This window comes from Lynx canadensis, chromosome C1, assembly GCF_007474595.2.
Source record: "Lynx canadensis isolate LIC74 chromosome C1, mLynCan4.pri.v2, whole genome shotgun sequence".
NCBI classification, from domain to species: domain Eukaryota; kingdom Metazoa; phylum Chordata; class Mammalia; order Carnivora; family Felidae; genus Lynx; species Lynx canadensis.
In genome coordinates this window covers 71,808,655-71,830,488 of record NC_044310.1, presented here as the reverse complement: position 1 = coordinate 71,830,488, position 21,834 = coordinate 71,808,655, and the positions used below count along the sequence as shown (strand labels likewise).

General features: G+C 40.4%; 1 protein-coding gene across 3 annotated transcripts in view; it reads left to right on the top strand.

Annotated features, from left to right (window-relative positions):
- ZNHIT6 (zinc finger HIT-type containing 6) overlaps positions 1-21,834 on the top strand; it is a 105,064-nt gene that overhangs the window by 53,288 nt on the left and 29,942 nt on the right. For 2 of the 3 annotated variants that reach the window (XM_030326091.2, XM_030326089.2), the window contains exon 9: positions 204-328. In XM_030326091.2, the coding sequence (XP_030181951.1) occupies positions 204-328 (125 nt within the window). Of the gene's footprint in view, positions 1-203; positions 329-4,147; positions 5,672-21,834 lie in introns of those variants that run through there. The other variant, XM_030326090.2, reaches the window with a different exon arrangement.

The window sequence follows — 21,834 nt, the reverse complement described above, 5'->3', positions numbered from 1 at the left end:
GATACACTCTTGATTTTATTTTAGAACCAGTATAGTAATAGCTCTTTTACCTGGTTTTCTTAGAGATGTTATAAGGAAATAACTATTAATGTCATTAACATTTAAAAATTTTCTAATGGAAGGGACTCTATTTTATTTATGGGTAACTTTGAATATTAAGGGTGTTTTTTATTTTTGTTTTTGTTTTTGTTTTTTATTGTAAGGTATTACGAACTGGATCCTTATAAAAGTCTCCGTGACAGTTTGAGGAACAAAGTGATCATTGAGTATCCAACATTACATGTGGTATTAAAAGAATCCAGTAATGACATGGAAGTTCTTCACCAAGGTAAGTGTGCATCTGTTTGTCCCTGTAACACTTAGAGTAACTCTAGGGAACCCGAGCACTTACGTGACTGTCTTTATTTCTTCGTATATGTGTTTTCCCACTGTATTTACACACTTAACTGAATTTGCTCTATAGCTACAGTTAATTCTGTAAGGAACCAAATGAATGACTGCTGATTCTGTCGTGTTTGAGAGCACATAAGCTTGTCATAATCAATTTAAGATGAATATGTTTGAATGGCTGTAAAAGGACATTCTTTGCCTTCTTGGAGTTCTGTGTGTTTTTGTCTTTTTTTTTGAGCTAATAGTCTTTAACAGTCTGTCCAATAACAAATAAATTTATTCTCTAGTAAAAACTCTCTCTTTAGGGATTCCTAAAATGAGGGATTGTAAAACATTTTTAGTATCCTACATTATAGAAAGGGATATATTTGAAAGAACATCATGTTAAAATTTGGACTGTGTTTAAATAAGCTAGTGCCGTTGCCTTGACCTTTATCTTTTTTAAAACCCCCTGGTTTTATTTTCTTTGATTTTGTTTCTTTGTCATTTTCGTGATTCTTTAAAAGTAGATACTGACCTTCTTTGGTGAGTAGTGGAGTTGGGAGGAAGTATGAAAACTGGAAATAGTACATGTAAAAATTTAGTATATAAAATGACTTACCCATGTTTGCAACTGCTGATTAAAGTAAGCTGTTTGTGTTGCCGAATACACCTCCAGAAAAAGGATGAATAAAATTCAGAAATTACTTTTTAAAAGGGAGAGAGGTTACTCAGCTTAAACCATTAGATACCACTTTCAGCTAAGAATTACAGTTACAGGACAAGTTTCATTGTAACAGTCTCCAGAGGACCATTGAATCCTTGGATTGGATTGAAATCTATTTTTTAAATAAAATTATTTGAAATATATGGTTTAGATTTATTGTTCTGCCAGCATCATAGGCTGTACTAGGCAGTAACCTTTGTTCTAAGGTGTTCTCTTACATGTGTATAATAGGTTTTTTTTCTTGGCAAAAGATGAATAGCAGAGTTTTTATTTTTCGAAGTGGGCAAAACTTTGTCAGCGTCACAATTTGACTTAGATTTTTAGCTAGCAAACATGAAGTTTCTGATAATCACTTATGGGCCTCTAAATCCTTAGGTTAACTCTTGGCTTTATGTCTTTCACAATTTGAATGAAAATATCCAATTTTATTTTCTCAAATTAAATTAGAAGTGTGTTGTAAATGGCCAGTTTTGCTTTTTTTTTAAGCTGTGTAAAATCTTACTTTTTCCTTAATATAATTCACATAGCTCTCTAAATGCTGGTTTCAGGGAAAGATGTTTGGTAATGTGGGTTACTAGCCAGGGCAAACATGTCTGTGTAAATAAACATAGCACACACAGCCCCTCTTTCACCTTGTTTAGGAATGCGCACTGAGGAAGCCTTCCTGTAATGAAGCAAAAAGAAAAGGCTACTTTTGTAGTATATTTGGAACCTGATTAAGTAAAATTTGCTATTTTGGGGGGGGGGGGTATGTGATATTTGACTTATTTACAGGAAAAAAAGTGACTGGTGCTTTCAGGATAGAGGATCATTTAGAGCTGCTGTAGCAAAAAACTTAGTCTGACAGGATTTGAAGGACCATACCACTGTTGTCACATCAGAAATGCACACACTTTAAAAATAATGCCAGGTCTTTCGTACGTATATATCTTTGTGTGAGCACTTAACATATCTGATTCTTTGTACATTCTCAACAGCTTTGGATGTTCGGCAGGGTGGTCCCTTAATGCTGGAGGAGGGTTATATAAGAACAGGGCATTTTCTTTGGAGAGCCTTGAAATTCTTTCTCTCTCCGGAGGAAAAAATGTTGGATTTTGATCTTGAGTTCAGAGCACAAGGTGTCTCTCTTCTAGTTTGGGAAAAATGTGTTTCTGGGCTGGGATTCAGTGGTTTTCACACTTGATCATTGTTATAATGTTTGTTACGGTTGTAGATTGCCATAATTTTTTTTTCAAAAGTCTGCCAGTATTGATGGGCAAGAGGCAAGTTTTGTTTGTTTGCTTTCTGCTTTTTAAGGAATGTAAAAGGTTGACTGTAAAAGGTTGAGCAGTTAAGGTAGCCCAGTAGGTTGGGAATGTGGTGTGCTTGGTCACCATCTTTATCAGTCCAGCAGGAAGTGCTCAGAATGGTGTTACTTACTTCACAGATCACTATTTGCCAACGTAAGTTAGTAGATTTAAATGACTTAATAAGAACATGCTGCATTTCAGTCTTAGGAAAAAAGAATGGAGTGCTATTAAAAGAAGAAAACAGGCAACTTCAAGAAAGCAAAGGAAGAGTTTTCCCCGAATTGCAATGCCAAGTACTACAAAGCTCCATTAATTTAAAAATATCAGCAAAACATATTTCTCTGTTGTTCTAAGATAACTCAAAATTAGAAAACGTCTCTGCCTTTAGGAAGGAATCCAAACCAAGATTGATGACTTGAATTAGTGAAAATACATAGCACAGCAGCTACTCATGCATCAGTCCCTTGTTGGGCCAATAAATCCTTTCATCCATTCTCCTCCCCTCATTCCTCCTTCCCCCACCCACCCACCCCCACTTTTTCTTCTTCTCTTTCACTGTGTGTGTGAAACAGTGGGGTAAGGAGATGAGAATAGATCTCAGGCACACGAACAGACATCTAAACTTTACAGGGCAAGAGTTGCTATAATAAAATTTGTATAAATTGCAAAGAAAGCCAGAGAAGAAACAACTGACTTGTATTATCATGGAGACACTTGAAAGGACTCTGCTGGAGTTTGTAAATTTCCACAAGCATCAGGACCACATCTTGGATGGAACCTGTCTCAATGCTTTATTTATAAAAAGGATTCAGGAGACATCATCTTGGTTGCTGGGACAATCTGAAATCTAGGTAACATCGGCAAACCCCAAGGAACTCGGCAATTGAATATGAGGCAAGATCTAGGTTTATGATTCCAGCGTCACCTCCTATTAAGCTGCGGGCCCTTGAGCATTCACTTTACCTCTGAGCTTTATTTCCCTTATCTTTTTAATAGAAATAAATGGCTATAAACCTGAAGCAAAATAATCAGTATTTTAACCTTAACTTTCATAGTGTTTTAATATAGGATTTCCATTTAGCTTCACTGTGCCATGAAATAGAGCTGTTATTCTGTTTCCCATTTTGCAGATTGCAAAACAAAAAGAGTGACCTGCATTCATACTGATTCAGCAGACAGGCTACGCTGGGAGGTAAACGTAAGGGGGAAAGATCTAGTTTCTGTCTGTAAGGAATCTCAGCTTAGTAAGTGAATCATAGTCTTGCTGTAGTAAGGACAGCTCCTTTAAAGGAACTCCATTTCTGCTGTATGCTATGTTTCCTATCAAAGGAAGGAGAAGGCGATTAGCTAGTCTTCTCTCAGCCTGCATTCACTCAGCATATACTGACCCTCAATTTTAAGTTAAAAAAAAATTATGGAAAAATTTATTCCAACCACACTTGGCCAGCCTATGTGATAATAGTGATCTTTTCAGTGGTACCAATATGGGATCATAACCACACTGTGAAATGACCATTCCCAAGTCTTCCACAGAGTCAGGAAGCATGTTGCCTCACAAAATATAATTGCCACTCTCAGACATCGTCTCTTTATTGTGGCCAGAACTGTATATCCCGGCTGCCTGGAACATGACATGGTTTGTCTGTCCCCATGAGCAGTGCTGTTGGTATGCATCAGAAGGAAGGAGAGAAGAAGGAAAAACAGTACAAGCTAAACAGAATCAGTATAAACACTTGACTATATGTTTACTTATTTTTTTCAGTGAAAAGTGAATCTACCAAGAACATTGGCAATGAAAATTGAGCACTTCTTCTGGAGGAAGAAGGCGAAAATTCCCAGACAATTGCAGAGGACTGTGCATTGACTAGCTGTTGGATGACTGGGATATTATCAGTGGGTGGTTGAAATTTTTTGTTTCTCTGAAAGTAATTAAACAATCTAAACTAAACTAAAAATCTAAACATTTTTTTTGAAAAAGATGTAGCCTCTTAGATTGACTTGTAAGGCCCTTATTCCTAAGAACTCTTTTTCTGCACCTGATCAGCATAGTGCTTATTTTAGTTAGGCCCAGGGTTTTAATATGCTTAATTCTGTAGGCTGAAAACTTTTTTGTTTGTTAGTTTGATGCAAGACCGGACCCAAGGATCACCTGTGTCTGCCGCAAAATTGGCATCCTTGTTAACGGAACCTCACTAAACATAAAGGCCGTGTGACACATCCTGTATCCACAGAACTGATCCGTCAGTTGCCCATTTTTGTCTTTGGGATTCTTTGTAACTTATTCTCTTGACATGACTGAGTGGATCTTTTACTTGGTTAGCATCCAGTAGAGTGTCACATGTACAGGATGAAAAAATACTGTTAACTACTATTTCTTCTATTCAGTTCAGAAAATCAGTGGCTCCTCATCGTTTGAACCATCGGTGCTTACGAATTTGGGTGTCCTTGTTTGCACAGTGAGCTGTGTCTTATTATGAATTCTGTGCCTTTCATCCTGTTCCCATTTCACTCTCCTCATTACCACACAGGGGTGTTATGATGAGCAGTTTTATGCTGTTTTGAAACATCTAGCAATAACTAAAGAAAAAAAAACCACTTGGAACTCTTCAAAGTGTTATTGGAATGTATATGTGCATTTATGTATATACATGGCTTAATTTATACCTTATGGCAGCTCTGTATACATTATGATCTCACATATTGAAATTAAAGTTTCCTAGTTTTATTGGAATTTATACAGTTATGAAATTGCAATATGGCTATAAAAGAGTAAAAGATGATTACATCTGTGTTGCATCTGTGTATTTAATGGTTAAGAAAACAATGATAAAATTGGACATTGGTGAATTCATTTGTAGTTTATAATTGGAATAAGTTTTAGACCAAAAGGAAGCCAGAGACATTAATTAAAGAAGCTTGTGGAAAAAATAGAATAATGAGAGGATGAGCATAGGAGAACACAAATACGTGTAACTTGGGATCAAAACTGGAGAAGAGAATCCAAATACCATAACGCCACAAGACCTTTAGCCATAACAGTAATAGTGGAAATATGATTCCTAGAAAATAAGGCCTTGAAATTTGAGAAATAGGTATACTTCCTCAATCAACTTCAGGAATCTTCCTGTGCAGTGAAAGGTTTGTGTAGAATTATGTTTTTCACACTATTTCTGGGGAGACAACTAAATGGGATTTCACAGGACTCATATTTAATCTGTAAGTGAAATTTGTTTTCTCTAAAGAGGCAAGAAATAGGATGAACTGGGGGGCTCAGTCAGTTAAACATCTGACTCTTGGTTTTGGCTCAGGTCATGATCTGACAGTTCGTGGGATTGAGCCTCACGTGGGGCTCTGCGCTGATAGCATGGAGCCTGCTTGGGATTCTCTTACTCCTCTCTCTCTGTCCCTTCTCTTACACACACACACACTCTCTCTCTCTCTCTCTCTCCCCCCCCCCCTCTCTCTCTCAAAATAAATAAACATTTAAAGTATTAAAGAAGAAGAAGAAGAAATAGGATGAATTCAATCAAATGCATCACAGAATTATTCCTGGGAAAAGTAGGATAAAGTACACAACAGGAATGTGTGATCTGAATATCCGGATGGAGAGCAATTTCCTGACAGTGAAATCTGTGATGACATAGTCTCATTTCCAAGAAAAGTATTGAATTCCATCTCTTCTAGAATTTAAATTGGAAACTGGACAACCGAAGGATTTATCCCCTGTCCAGTGTACTTTTCCCCCCTGCCCAGGAAGAAATTGAAAGGGGGGAAAAAATCTGCATGATGTAATTCATGCTTGCCATTTCTATAGTCTAGAATTCTATTAGATTTTTCAATTGTAGACTGTTTCTTAGGAAAGAATTTAGTGTAGTTCCCGTAAATATAAGTATCCATTCATTTGATTAATATACATATTTATTCCCACAGGATTTACAACAAACATGTGTTAGTGAATAACCACGGCAGCTGCTTAGAGGGGGTGAAGTTGGAATAATTCACTGAGAGCCCTAGAAGTTCATAGTATTAAGACTTAATTTCTTTTTTTAGAGGGCCTCTCCGTTTGGATTCTTGACAAATTCGGATGAATAAACAAACTCCCTGACCCATGTTAAGTTCAACATCCTGCATTTTGTTCACAAATCACATTTTAAAAGTAGAAAAGCTTCACCTGGCCTTCTTTATTTTTTAAACAATGATTTCAAAGGCAAGGTAGGCCTTTCATAATTGCTAATTATTGTATATGGGATTAATAGCCATAAATTACAGTAAGCAAAGCTTGCACCTGTTCATATTATAAATAGGAATTAAAGAAAGTTACTATAATAGATATTAAAGATTCCAAAGTGTAGTTGAGCCAATTTGTTTCCCTGTAGCAAGTAGTGCTATTCAGGTTTCACGGTGTATAATAAGATGTTAAAGGCATAACTAATGCCAACAATTTCCTTTATACATTTGGTTTAATTTGGTTGACGTATACAGTGTGTTCTACCTGATTTCATATTAGTCATTAAATTTTAAGTAAAGATACCCAGTCTGCTTTTATTTAATCATACACTACTATATTAAAATTTATTTTCAAGTGGATCTTGTACACTTTGATTTTTTAACCAGTCGTCTTTCAGTGGCAAGTAACAGAAACACAAGCTAGTGTAAGCATGAACGGCAACTTATTGGCTCATATACACAGAAGTCCAGGCATGACTTGGTCTAAACACCCTAAGAAGCCATCCTTCCATCTCCCATACTTAGCTCTGATTTGTTTTTTCCTGGGTTGGTTTTCTCTTTCAGGCAGACTTTCTCTTTGGGGAGGGAGGAGAGAATGGTAGACAGCACCCATGGGCAGTTTTGGCTTACATCATCATAACCAAAGCACGGCAGTGAGTTATGTAAAATTTGGGAAAGAACTTTGATTTTGCCCACATTGGGTTACATTCCATCCCTTAGCTGATGAGGAGAGGAATTACCCCAAAGGAAGGGGAAATTATTAGAAAAAGGAGAAAGGGAGCAGGAGAGGAAAGACAGTTCCTGAGAATCCAAAACTAGCAGAGGTCCATTGTACCCTATTTGAGTTAAATAGCAAGAGGTTTCTGATTTGAAATAACATGAGTAAAATTCAAAACTAACCTGCAAACCCTCATTGGCTTTAACTAGAGATTTTAATTCCTGCTTGGTGCCATTGCTGCTTTCAGTTGCCATGTTAGGCGTTGAAAAAATACTTTCCGTTTGTGTTTGACGTTATGTTGCTGCTGGTTTGATCACATGCACATAGCACCAGTCCGTTGCCATCACAGATTTGGCAACTTCCAGTGTTGTCAACATTTGAGAAATTTTGATATTGAAATTAGAGTTGAACGGGAGGAAAATACTTCAAAAAATGAATACTACTTAAAAAAAAAATAGGCCCTTAGGGCACCTGGGTGGCTCAGTTAGTTAAGCATCCGACTTGGCTCAGGTCATGAACTCATGGTTCATGGGTTCAAGCCTTGTGTTGGACTCTGTGCTGACAGTTCGGAGCCTGGAGTCTGTTTTGGTTTCTGTGTCTCCCTCTCTGCCACTCCCCCACTCGTGTTCTGTCTCTCAAAAATGAATAAACATTAAAAAAAAATTAAAAATAGGCCCTAAAATAAACTTTTGGGGATCTTACTTCACTACAAAGTATTTTCTTTCAACTTTGGTCAGTGAAAGCTATCTAAAGTATGTGTGCATATGTTCTTTAAATGAACTATAATGTAAACATTTCCCGTATTGGAGTGTGGTGGACTGCACTCATTTTGAACTTCATAACCAAATGTATCCTTTGGTCTTTGCACACAAATCTCTTGCCAGTTTTCTTTTCTTGCTGAATCAAGTACCAGAATCCTTACCCTTTATGACTTGGCCCCAACCTCCTGATTTTATAGCCTTCTCTGTCTCTCTCTCTCTTCCTTCCTTCCTTCCTTTTTTCCATCCTTTCTCCCCTTTCTTTTTCGCCCTTTGCCTCGGTCACACAAAACAACATAGAAGATATCTGTATGGACATTCCAGGTTTTTCCCCACCCCGATGTACCTGCCTTTTTGCTCATTGTCTCTACAAGAATGTATTCTACCTATTCTTTGAGATCTAGCTTAAGCAGTCATAGCTGTGATCCCCGCATGTGGAAGTCCTAGTTATGATCACACTGTATGTGTCTCTTTATTGGCTGATGCTAATGCCATACTGGTTATTAAATGTTTGGAGTGGGTTTTTTTGTTTGTTTGTTTTGGGGGGGCTGGTTTTTTTGTTTGTTTGTTTTGTTTTGTTTTTTGAGAGAAAGAGCATGAATGGGGGAGGAGCAGACAAGAGAAAATCTGAAGGTGGCTCCACACTGTCAGCGCAGAGCCTGACACGGGGCTTGGACTCACAAACCATGAGATCATGACCTGAGCCACCCAATGCCCCAGTTATTAAATGTTTTTAATATCCTATTAATAATAAGAGTAATAGCTAACATGTATCAATAGCTTACAAAATACCAAGCATTATTCCAAGCACTTAAAGTGCTTGGATCAGCATTTAAGATTTCTCCCAACAGTCCAGTGAAGTAGATGTGACAGTAAAGCCCTGCTCTAAATGGGGGCACAAAAAATTCCGTAACAGGACGTGGGTTTGCGTTATTGCAGGCTGAAAGAAATGACAGGTGAGCTAGTATACCTAGCTGTCCAGGAATTCCTACTGTCTAACTTTTTTTTTTTTTTAATGTTTATTTATTTTTGAGAGAGACAAAGACAGAATGCGAGTGGGTTAGGGGCAGAGAGAGCGGGAGACACAGAATCGGAAGCAGGCTCCAGGCTCTGAACTGTCAGCACAGAGCCCGATGCGGGGCTCCAACTCATGAACTGTGAGATGATGACCTGAGCTGAAGTCGGACACTCAACCGACTGAGCCACCCAGGCGCCCACTACTGTCTAACTTTGGAGTCCCAAGTCCATTCTGTAGTTTGACACCATGTGGTGGCAGATGTCCACTCAGGCTAAAATGTCAATGAGACAGACAGTTCTGAGTCAGTCCTGTATCTGACTTGTCCTTCTAAGATAACAGAATGAGTCCAAAAATCTAGGTAGTCAGTGCCTGTTTCATCGTCCTTATGTGAGATTAACCTGCCCTCTGCTTCCCCACTTCTGAAACAGCCTGAATTTCTTCCCCAGCTTCACCTTCCCTCTCCTATTCTTCACCAAGAGTTAAGAATTTGAGCCCACATGGCCACTTTTGAACAGGGGCTAGGTGGAGAATGGAAGTGGTCATGTTGATAGCATTCCTGATGGGATTTACTGTAAATCCATTTTACAGATGGAAAACCCAAGACTCAGAGGTTAAAGCTTATTCTTAGGTCAAATTGTTAAATGAGAAATGATAGAGCTTGGATATTTTCCTTCACTTGATTCCTCTCTGCACCTGGGATTATCTTTCTATTTAATTATTGCTGAAATTCTTCTAGTCTTAAAGGCCAAGCCTGTGGTTGATTATTGCGTGAGAACATAAGCACAGTTTCAGTCATGAAGTAAGCCCTCAATAAAGACTGGGCATTGAGGGGCACCTGGGTGCTCAGTTAGTTAAGCTTGGGACTCTTCATTTCAGCTCAGGTCATGATCTCATAGTTTGTGAGTTCGAGCCCCAATCGGGCTCTGTGCAGACAGTGTGGAGCCTGCTTGGGTGTGGAGCCTGCTTGGGATTCTCCCTCCCCCTCCCCCTCCTCCTCCCCTCCCCCTCTGCCTCTGCCTCTGCCTCTCCCCCTGTCCTGCTTGTGCTTTCTCTCTCTCTCTCTCTCTCTCTCTCAAAGTAAACATTTTAAAAAATACGTATTAAAAAAAAAAAAAAGATTGGGCATTGAGATGAGGTAGGAGGAATAGGAAAGCACTCTAGTTTGAAAATTTTATAAAAATTTTTAATTTTTATAGATTGATCTCTTTCAATCTACAGCAAAAACCCTGACTGATAGGATGATAAATATTAAGAGCTAAAAACCTAGAATTTAGCATGAGCAAGGCACTATTGTAAACATAACTGTTAACATTGAATCCTCACAATCCTGAAATAGGTACTGCTGTATTTCTTTGAATTTAAAATGCATTAATGGTAAGATGTACATTTTATGTAACTTTAAGAAAGAAAAAAAAATGCTGCCAATTAAATTAATGACCTAGTGCTTTTTAAAGAACTCAATTTAGAATGTTTATACTTACATAAAGAGCTCTTTTAGGCATTTGATTTCAACAAATCTAAGACTCCATCAATTTGTACGACACACTATTTTGTATACCACCAAGAACAAAAAACAGCTTTATTAACTGTGTGACACATCCTGACTTGCGATGGTGAAATATGAAACAATAATGTAGAATTGATGTAATGTGGTATTGAGATAAATTTTTATATCATTCTATGCTCATATAAAAAGATAAACGTAAGTGAAATTAACTGGGTAAGGCATCCTGAAGCTTCACGACAATCAGGACAATGATTTATGAACCAAAATATTGAAAGGCTGCAGTTGTCCATTTGTGCCACCAGAAACAGCCACCAAGTCCACATTTGCACAGGCAGTGACAACTGCATTGTGACTGTGGCCTGGCCAAAAGCTATTTTAAGACTGAAGAGTTCAGAGATGTTAAAGTGTGGGCTCTAGAGTCAATTAGTTGCGTTACCATCTTCCCCCTTTCGTATGATACGAGCAAGAAACAGATCCAAACACATTAGTCACATGAAGAGGAAATAGGTAAACAAGGATTCAAACCAGGGCCAGGTGGGCTTCAGAGGTCACATTCTTAACTTTTAGGCCACATAGCCTCCATGGGCTCCGTCTGGGTGATCAGACTACTTTTAACATTTTTTGGAAAAGGACAGTTTCTTTACAATTTGTGAAACTGCTTTTCTTGGAGGTTTTTCTCCTCAATGATGGACAGCAGGCTAAGTTTCTCCCCGTGTGTTTAATTCCTCTTGGGTATTTCATCCATGTTACTCACATATTTTGCTGGTTTGGGCATAAAAACTTCAATCGTTTCAGTTTGTTTCAAACCAGCTGTTCATGCTAATGCTGGTTTCTTTCAGTGGATTCCAGGGTCTGGGTATCAAGTCTGTTCTACTGTCCATTATGAATTGTGAATTGTACACTACTCATTTGAGCGCTGCTCAAAGCAGTTGCAGCAGACCTCAGAGAACGTGGCTCCCCAGGACTACCTGGGTAAGGGTCCCACGGGGAAAGGATGTAAGGACGCAAAGGCAACTGTCAATGATTATCACATTGACTTTATGTCAGATTGCAGGGGGAGCATGTGCTGGGCGTGCTGGTGACTCCCAGCTGAGAGCTGTTGAGGCTTGCCTCTGGACAGGATAGACTTTGGGAGTCAGGACAACCACAGAGGAAGTATAATTTCGGGACCTGTTGGGAATTGGCTTCAGAAGTGGAAATGGGATGGTTGGAGGAAATCCGTGAACAGACCAGAGCAGCAAATGAAAGGCCTTGTAAACAGGGAAATGTGCATTTTAATTATTTTGTTTTGTTTTGTTTTTTCGTGTTAACTCTTAATTCCATAGAACTAAAGGCACTTTCCATGCTCTCAACCATATAACCAAGGAGAGGGAAGTACATTAAACCATGTGATTTTTAAAAGGGAAATTTCTTACCTCCCGGAGGTAGATAATGCAGGGACTATCAAGTGGTGGTTTTGCTTTTTACTGCAGAAAAATGTCCCTTCTCCCAGGTTTCTGCTAAGCACTCTAAGTTATTTTTACTGTGAGAAGAGACTGTCACACCACCTCTTGGTATCATGATTTCTGTTGGCCCCTCAAACAGTCGATTCTAGGTTAAGCCCATATGGTATGAATCTGTGGTGAAGATGGTCTCCAAAGCCCAGTAACTTCTCATTTTTCCCAGAGCCCTGTGGTCCTGCTCCTGACTGCTGCTCTGTGTTCCTAAAGAAAAACAGTAGAGTCCAATCTCTGTTTTGAAGTTTCGGTGGTTGGTTGACCAGATGCTGTGATGCTGTGCTTCAGGGTTCCCGCCAACACAGAAGAGACAGCAACTTTTTCCATGTTCCTGACAGATTGGAAGGTGTTTTTTCACATTCTCTGCTTCAGATCTCTCCCTGGAAAGGTTGGTCAGTTGTTCAGCCAACATCTTTGGCCTCTGCAGCTACTGCAGCTTAGGAGCCTGTAAATAGTTCCTGCCACATTTGGACCCTCACAAACAAAACTTCTAAGCATTGGAAATGGAAAACTTGGGGTGGTGAGGAAAGCCAAGCGAGAGCGGGCATCCAGTCTTCCAGCTAATTAATTAATGGGACTCTGCAAGAAGGAAGCCACTGTTTGTGGCTGACCTGTGTATGGATAGTCGAAGGGAGAACAGGATCCAGATGTTCTTTTCTCACTTTCCTAAGTGGAAAGAGGAGCAGTTGTGAGGTTTGGTTTGTTTTTTTTTTTTCCCCTAAGCAATCAGATTCTCTTTTTCCTACCAAACTCAGGTGCCCCTTAGGAGTGAGAGGGCAAGCAAGTTCTTTCTTAGTTCCTTTCACACATCAAAAAGTACTTGCTTTGAAATTCTATAATTGAGCCCACACAAAAGTACTTCATTATCATCTGTAATCTCCAGTAGTCCCATTTTGTCTTCCTCCAAAGAGCAGTAATGAATCTAGAAAGCTTAGGCCAAGTGATGGTACAAGTATGGATTATATTAAAAGGTATAGTGAAAATCTGTTGTTTGCTCCCCAACATGCACCCCCCACTTCTTTCTGGTAACCATACCTTGAGTTCTTCTTGGAAACTACCAGCTCCCCTTTGTTCTCAGCCATCTGGTTTGGATGGGATTAAACCCAGCCCTAGCTCCTGGGTGGGTTTTCATCAGCCTGAAGAGATCAGAGTGCGATCGCATGTTTGGTTCCAACTGTGCAGGTGGCCTAAGCTGGTGCAATCTGAGGGAGCTACAGAACAGACCGGGCATGGACTCTCCCGTGCTGTAAAAATGTAAGGCTAAAAGTGGGTTAGCCTGTTCTGCTTCCGTAAGGAGAGCCAGCCTGAAGCCAAGCCATCTATCCCTGTGGAGTGATCAGATGCATTAGCCAATACATTCCTTTTCTGTTTCCTTATTCAAGTATTTGTAAGTTGGGTTTTCTGTCAACTATATCAGAATTTGAAACTAGGAAATGAAGTGTGGCAAGTTATAGGCCCTTGATTATGGAATTGGCTGAATCAAGACAGGAGAACCTCTATCCTAGGCTACAGTGTAAGGACTACATTGGTCCATAAAAGAAAAATAATCTTAACTTTCCCTTTAAAGGTATTTTATAGCTGTTGCACACAGCACTTCTGTGACATCCTATTTGTAGAACTTGGCCCTGTGGCCACACCTAGTTACAAGGAAATGGAAGAAAGTATTTACGCTGAGTGGCGATGTGACTAACTAAAATTTGTGGATCTTTTTACTAAGGAGGAGAATTAAATGGGTATTGAAGGACATTGGGTATTGAAGGGTATTGAAGTCTTTTCGTAGTTGGCCATTGGCAACTCTTTGTGGGACTGTAATAGTTGTGTAATGTCTATTGGGACCCTCAGTCCATATGTCTTCCTGGGCTGTAGCATTAAGGGACTTGAACAAAAAGTTCAGGCTGTAGGATGCACTGATTCTAGGTTGAAGCTTTGTAAATCTTACAAGAAAGAGATTTACTTTGAAACAAATGCCTCTGAAAATCAAGAAAGAATGAAATTCTTTGCTATAAGAAATCCTTTCTGCTTGTGATGGGCAGACCAAGTATATGGAGCTCAGTAGTTTGGATTCTTGACTAAATGGAAAAGCCAGATTCCTTCCTACAGTTAAGTAAACAAGGAGGAAAAGTGCGATAAAGAAAGATTAGGATCTGGAATAAATGTGATCTCCCAAGCCTCTTCTAGAATCCTCTTGTTAAAGCCTTCCACCCTATCCAAAGGGATAGCTATGCCTTTTGAAAAGATGCAGCTGGTGTGTTGCCTTCTAACAAAGGAACGTAACTGTTCCTCCCCTCTCCAGATCATTGCTTTGTATTGCCCCCAAACAGAGGCCAGTGTGGAAGCAGAAACCAATAATTACAGTCATCCCACACCTGTGCTGTAAATGAAACGCTATTAATCAACTAGATCTCTACTTTTATTACTAACCCATGGAATTGACCAGTATATTAATCAGTGTTCTATAGAGAAACAGAACCAAAAGGGTATATCTAGATATAGATCTAGATCTAGATATAGATCTAGATATAGATATAGATATATAGATATAGATATAGATATAGAGAGAGAGAAGTAAATTTATTATAAGGAATTGGCTCTTGTGATTATGGAGTCTGGCAATTCCAGATCTGCAAGGTGAGACAGCAAGCTAGAAACCCAGGAGAACTGATGTTTCTGTTCAAGTCTGAAGGAATGTTCCAGTTCAAAGGTGGTTAAGGAAGGGAAAATCTTAGAGGATTTTTGTTCCACTCTGGCCTTCATCCGTTTGGCTGAGACCCACCCACATTGGGAGAGCTATCTGCTTTACTCAGTCTTCTAATTTAAATGTTAATCTCATCCAAAAATACCCTCACAGAAACATCTAGAATAATGTTTGCCCAAATATCTGGGCACTCATGGCCCAGTCAGGTTGACACATAAAATTAACCATCACAACCAAAAACACACAGATGGGAGCCAACTAAACCCATGAAGATTTGTATCAGAGAAATTCCCAATGACAAAATCAATTGCCCAATCCCTAAATCAGTCTTCAGAACCCCATCCCCCACCACACACACACTCCAGTGTTACACCAGCCAGCAGTGGCTGCTAAAGCTGTGTGGTCCTCTAAAGAGGTTCTTTTACAGAAATAATGGACAAGGGAGATCTTCTTGGAGAATGAAATTAAGGCAACCCTGACCTTCACTTCACTGCAAGATATAGGGAGTCTTTGCCATTTCTGTCCCAAAAGATTATAATATGTTATGAGGACTGATGGCCACTGGATGTTTTACATTCTCTGCTTTGCAATTTGGAATTTTTATTGGAGTTCTGTTTTCTCTCTTCTATTATATATAGGGTGTGGTTAGGCTTATTATTTACCCACAGATCACTGAACCATGAAGAGGTACTTAACATGATTTGTACATTGACATAAATATTGGACTTGGATCTAGCTTTAGTAACTGGATGAGATTTTATATTATCTCCCTTCGGGAAGGGAATGTGGCCTGTAGGTGTGGAAGCTGTGGGATGATGTTAGGTGGCCAGAGGTTGGACTGTCCAAAACTGCTTAGTCCTTCTACCCAATACCCCACATTTCCTTCAAGAGCTTCTTTTCCTCACTCTCAGCTGTATGGTTTGGCTGGGATTGATACTCCTCCCCATTCCACCCTCTCAGCCAAAGTAATTGGCTCAGGAATGGGCATGTCAGTCCATCTCAGGATGAGCCCCTGGATTTGTACTAGGAACGCTAGAACTCAATCTGTCTTCCTCACTGGGCTAACTTATGGCATGTGAGCTTTAGAACGGCTGTACCCATGGTCCACAAGGGGAGCCAGCCTGAGAAATCAAGCTAGAAGCAGAACTGAAGAATGATCCTACTAACATTTACCTGTCATTTCTGCAGTCCTTCTGGGGTACTTTCCTCTCATTTGTAACTGCCACAGTAACAAAAGTTTCCCAAGTGATAGAATGTGAGGAAGTTCAAATGTGCTTGACATCTTTTTGAAACAGCTTGACATCTTTTCCAAACCACTCTCCCCTGTAGTCACCTCCAATGTGTGACTGAAGTCTGCAGAACCACAGAATCTGGGGATCTGACACCCAAAAGGATTAGAGAGAGATCAATCCAAGGCCTTCCAAGGTGCCTTAGGGGTAAGCAAGGTGACTTTTAGTTGACTCATGAATATTTTTATTTTCATAAATATAATGATAATGTGAATCCTAGTAAAATATAAATAGCATTTTCACATCAAACTTGTGATTTCACAGGTTTTATGTAACGCTTTTACTGAAGGGGAAATTGAAGCTTTGAGAGATTAATGGCTTTTTTAGGGATTGCCCAGATGGTGAATGAAGGGTAAGAGATATTAAGTGTGGAATCTTATAATTGGGAGGGATCCTGGAGATCATGGAGTCGCTTCCCCACCCTTGCCCACCTCCGATGTCTGAATTCCCTCCACACCATCTCTCACAAGTGGTCATTCAGCCTCTATTTGAATACCCCCATGGATGGGAAGCTTATCACCATTGGAGGCAGCACATTCCATTTTGGCAGTTCTGAGAGAAAATTCTCCCTTATACTGAGCCACGATCAGCCCCTTGAAATTTCTTTCCATTTGGTTCCAGTTCTTTCCCCTGAATCCACTCCTTATGTTCAAATGTTCAAGTCAGTTACTCTGCCCCCACTCCACTTCTCCCTCAACACACACACACACACACACACACACACACACACACTATACACACACTTCATGGAATGTGGTTTTGAATCACTCAATTATTTTCTCATCATTTTTGTTTTGATTTAACACTCAAATGTCTTTGTTGTTATTAAACCTATGTGTCTAGAACATGACTTACTATGTATGCAGTGTAGACTACATCAGAGTTATCCCACCTTTGTCCTGGACCTTGTGTTTCTATTAAGGCAGCCTGAGATTACCACATCCCATGGTTGACCATTGAGTGACAGCATCCATCTTTTTTTTTTTTTTAACCATCATTCTGTAGTCAACAGGCTGACTAACTGAACCTTACTTATTAGTTCACGACCTATAATTTATTCTTATACCTTTTCATTCCAGTCTATTGATGTTTTTATCTTGATTCTATCAGCAATTTATTAAAAAACAGAATACTAGAACATGAGGGCTTCCCTTGACACTTACCAAAAGTAGTTTCAGGATACATAAAAATGTAGCAAATGAATAAAATTATGAACTTATAGAATCTAATATCCAAGAGATTGATGTAGACTGTAAACATTAATGGATTTACCATAAATGAATGAATAACAAAGATTATTTAGATTACTCAGCTTTTTAAATATAGTGGCCCAGCCTTGTCTACCTAATGTCCCTGCTGGTCAATATCAGAAGCAGGACATTGAGTTACACTAGTCAAAGGTCTCAACATGGAGTTTTTTCCTTGTTTCCTTGTTTCCTTTATTTCCCTGCTGCAGAAATAAACCTAGTTTTGGCCCTAGGAGCCAATCTAGTATACTGATTAAAGGAACTGGTTTGGGATTTCAAAAGAACTCATTTCAAACCCTGACTCTGTGTACTAGTTGTATATCCTCTCACAAGCTATACAGCCTCTTTGAGCCTCAATTAACAAGGAAACAATATGGTACCCATCTCAGGCTTATCAGAACTATACAAAATAACACATATATAGCAGCTGGCACATGATAAACATTCAGTACTGTGGCTATGGTTGTTTCTAAATCTGTTGATACACACAAAATAATTAGAAGAAATTGAAAATAAAAATTATTTTCTCCATGAAGAAAGGAGCTGTCCATCATGACCACGAATGCTTTGGTTTGGTCAGTTTCTGTCCTGAGGTACTTCAATCAGGATACTCTATTAGTTTGGTAAAGAAAATTCCTAACCTTCTTAGGGCTTCCTGTTTTGGGAGCGTTGAGAGGTTTGGGGAGCAGCTTTGATGAAGGAGCCAGCAGAAACCAGCTGGAGCTGTTTGCTTCACGGCGGGCTAAACATAGTGCTATCTGGAAGGCACAGGAGTGTCTCCTGCATTAGGAGGCCACTCTGAGTGTCCTCTCCAGAAGTATCAAAGTCCTTCTAGAGTTGCCATTCTAAGGGCCTTTGAGGGACTAAAGGACTTAGGAATACAGAGACAGAATAGGAACAGTGGATGGGTTGTGTCTCCCCTAATGTGGGGTTTTTTTTTGTTTGTTTGTTTTTTTCAACCTGCGATTTGCCATCCTACCTGAATGCAGTTTTGAATGTAAAGAAGTTGCTGGGTGCATGTGTCTGGGCAGGCACAAGCGTCTAAGGATTGTGCTTTCAAACACTGATGGGGCTTACCAGAGTTGGGCGAGGGTGGCCTCATCTGATCTGAGGATTATTGTCAGGCAGGAGGGTTTTAAAAATTTAAATCCCAGTTTTTTAACATGCAGGAAAACACCTGGCTTCCTACCCTGTGAAATAGATGGCTTCAGTTGGCTTCCTTGTTTTTTTTTTTTTAAGAGTTTTTAGATGTAGTGGGTTATTTTCCTTCAGCAACAACAAAAGAGCAGTCAGCGCCTGCTTTCCATCTATTGGCCCCACTGTTAAGACTGGCAAAGGCTCCCAGATTTATACCTTCTCGTGACCCCCTGATTTACGCCAACTCCCCAACTCGCTGCCATTCCTGTAGCATTCAGTGCTGCCTTCTTGAGACAACGGTACTAACAGTTTTTTACTTGGAGGTTTTACAGTATTTAATTAGTCATTTATCTCTCGATATTCAAAGCTGGTGTGTGTGTGTGTGTGTGTGTGTGTGTTCACGCGCATGCACGGTTTTCCCTTTGCCACATTGTTGTGTTTCTTTTCCATTTGCACAAGGTCACATTCAGAGCTCTTCCTCCCCAAAGGGGAGGTTGCACGTTCGTCACTTAATCTTCCTCTCATTTCCTTCTGTTAGGATCACATAGCCCTTCCTGAGGTATTACCATTTTTCCATTTCTTCTTTGCTCCCTCCTTTTAATAACTCTGGGAGACAGGGAGGTACCTTGTAAAGTTAATTTCCTCTGAAGCTTTCAAAGCAAAGGCATCTCTCAGCCCAGACACCACCACCCCTCTCCACCCCTCAGCGACGACACACTCCCCTCCTCAAAGCCTTAGTCACCCTGGGTTGTGCCCGCCGCTCAGGACTGTCCGTGCCCCGGCTTCGTCTCTGGGGCACAGTGAATTGCTCTGTGTAGTGGCTCTTTGGTCTGGGCGTGGGGACCCTAGTGGGAAGAATCTCCCCATTTATTCGCTCTGTTCCCTCCCCTTTTTTACCTCTTCACTGTGCCTCTCCTTCCCCTTCACTGCTTTCTGCTTTTCTCTGGTACTTTCAGGACTCAGGGGCTGGCTGCCTGCCTGTCCCAGGGATGGCATTTCCTCTTCAAAGGTCTGTGGCCTCAGCCACCCAGCTCTACCAAGCACACAAGCCTTTGGAATTGCTGTGGCTTTGCTGCCTGCCTACTTGGAAGGCAAGGGCAGTTTTTTAAACACCCCTTTGGTTTCTTGGGGTGAAGCTTTCCTCAATCCTATTTTATTTATGTGAACATGATCTGTGGCTTTTGAATGTTTGCTTTTGAATGTTTGTGTTAATGGACTCAACTGAAAGCGTTTCCTCTTACCGGAGAGAGGGCCGGCACACAGCTGGGGGCCAGGCTGCTCAACTCAGGCGAAACCGTCCCAAGAGGAACAAGTTACCAGCCAAGGAAGTCTGGAGGCTCCAAGAGGAATTCACTGAGGCCTTCATGGGCAACATCGGTCAGAGCTGGGATCATAGGTTAGGCCAACAAGGTTCAAGCAATTCCTTGGATTAACGAGGGCTAGACTGGAGACCCCTATATTTTTGTAAATGCATTTTTTAAATTGTGCATTTATTTACCACAACTGTGTGTGGTTTTCAAGATGATCTTTTGCCCATATTCCCAGCTTTCTGAGTCTCTTCTTGGTTGTATTAAGAACTCCAGGTTGATCCCTGAATCATCTGTCTATAGGTGACCTGTCATCTGAATGTGTAGCAGAATCCCAGCTCCGCCTAATGTGCTCCTGTGTATTTTTCTCTTCTTGTCTTGCTGGTACTTCAGACGGAAACAGAAACACAAACACAAAGGATCTGGTGGAATGCACAGTTTTTCCATATCCAGTGACTGGATAGCCCAGCCCTCACTGGAGTGAGGAAGGGACGCAGGAGAGGGGTAACTGGGACCACACTGTGTGGAAGGAATTCAATCCTCAAATCTGCCGTGAGGACCAAAGAAAAGAGTAGCAGGGCGGGGCCTAGTCAGGGCTGGGCTGTCCTCAAGGGTGGGCCCCACCATCCCACCACCACCAACCCATAGCCTGTATAGCCTTGGGTCCGTTGGCCCTGGAAATCTGTAAGCCCTTGAACCAAAGGTGGGCTACTTACCTGGACAATCTGTGTGAGGATGTGGTATGATGAGGAACACTTCTGTCTCCAAACAAGCTGGAACTGAGCTGAGCCAAATGGCAGGGCTACCAGGAGTGTTGCCTAAGTTATTAATCTCCTCAAATGAAGGAGGTGGCTGTTGTCACACAGTAGAATAAACTGCAACCGAAAAGAATTGATGTGGTCCTCCACAGGACACAGAAGTTACAATTGAATCAGCATACTCCAGGGTTTCTTTATTTAAACTATGAGTTCAATGTTGGTGACCCTCTCTGTTTAATTTACCCCCTCTCCTTGGGCAGCGTCTTCTAACTCCTTGACTTAATGCCCACCAGTAACTCCATATTCTGAATCTACTGAGCTGCAAACCAGACAGCTAACTTGCCATGAGAATCACACATGTACTCAGTGTGACCCACAGCTAATTTGTCCTTTTCTCCACCTGCCTCCAGCCACCTCCTCCTGGGTTATCCATTGTCATCATCAGTCATCCAGTTGCTCATACCAGAAATACAAGAGTTATCTTTGTCTCTTTCCTTTCTTAGAACCCTTCAATCACCTAATCCTGTTCATTCTACCTCCTAAATATCTCTTTACTTATTCTGTCCATATCTCTTTATCTCTTTGGCCACCAAACTAGTCCAGGCTATTGCTTTTTCTTATCTAGCTGCTTCCTTGGTCCTCTGTCTGTTGTCTTGACTTCTGGTCTTAACACTTGCAGCCCACTTGCAGCCCATTCTCTCTACATACCATTTAGAACGGTGTGTCTAAAATGTAATCTGATGTTTCTTGCCTGCCCAAAACCTTTGAGTAACTTTCTGTTGCTTTTCAGATAAAGCCCAGAGTCCACGTTCCAACCTTGCTTAACTCTTTCCCTCATCGGTTACCAGGACAGAGACCGTGTCTTTCCATTTCATTACTGTTCCCTCAGCACGTAGAACAATGTCTAACAAAAGGTTGCTCTCTATAAATAGTGATTGCTGGATGAATAAATGAGTAAACAGAATTTGTATATATTTAAGGATAACCCAGGGAAAAGGGAGAATGATAGAAGATCAATATTAAAACCTCTCAGGATAATTGTTCTTATTCTAAGACTTAAATATTTTAATCCCAGGGCTGGAAAAAGGGAAAGTTCTTGAACAAGCATTGCACAAAGTATGAGGAATAGGATGGTCTCCTTTATTCTGCTCCAAGGGCTCCCCTTTTGGATGTGAGGAGCATACTGTCTGTCAGATTATCTGTAGTGACCGTGGGGACTGGGCAGATTTACAAGGTGAAGGGAAGAAACGGCAATTGTAAAGTTTAGTGTAGGGGATAGTTTTGTTTGACTA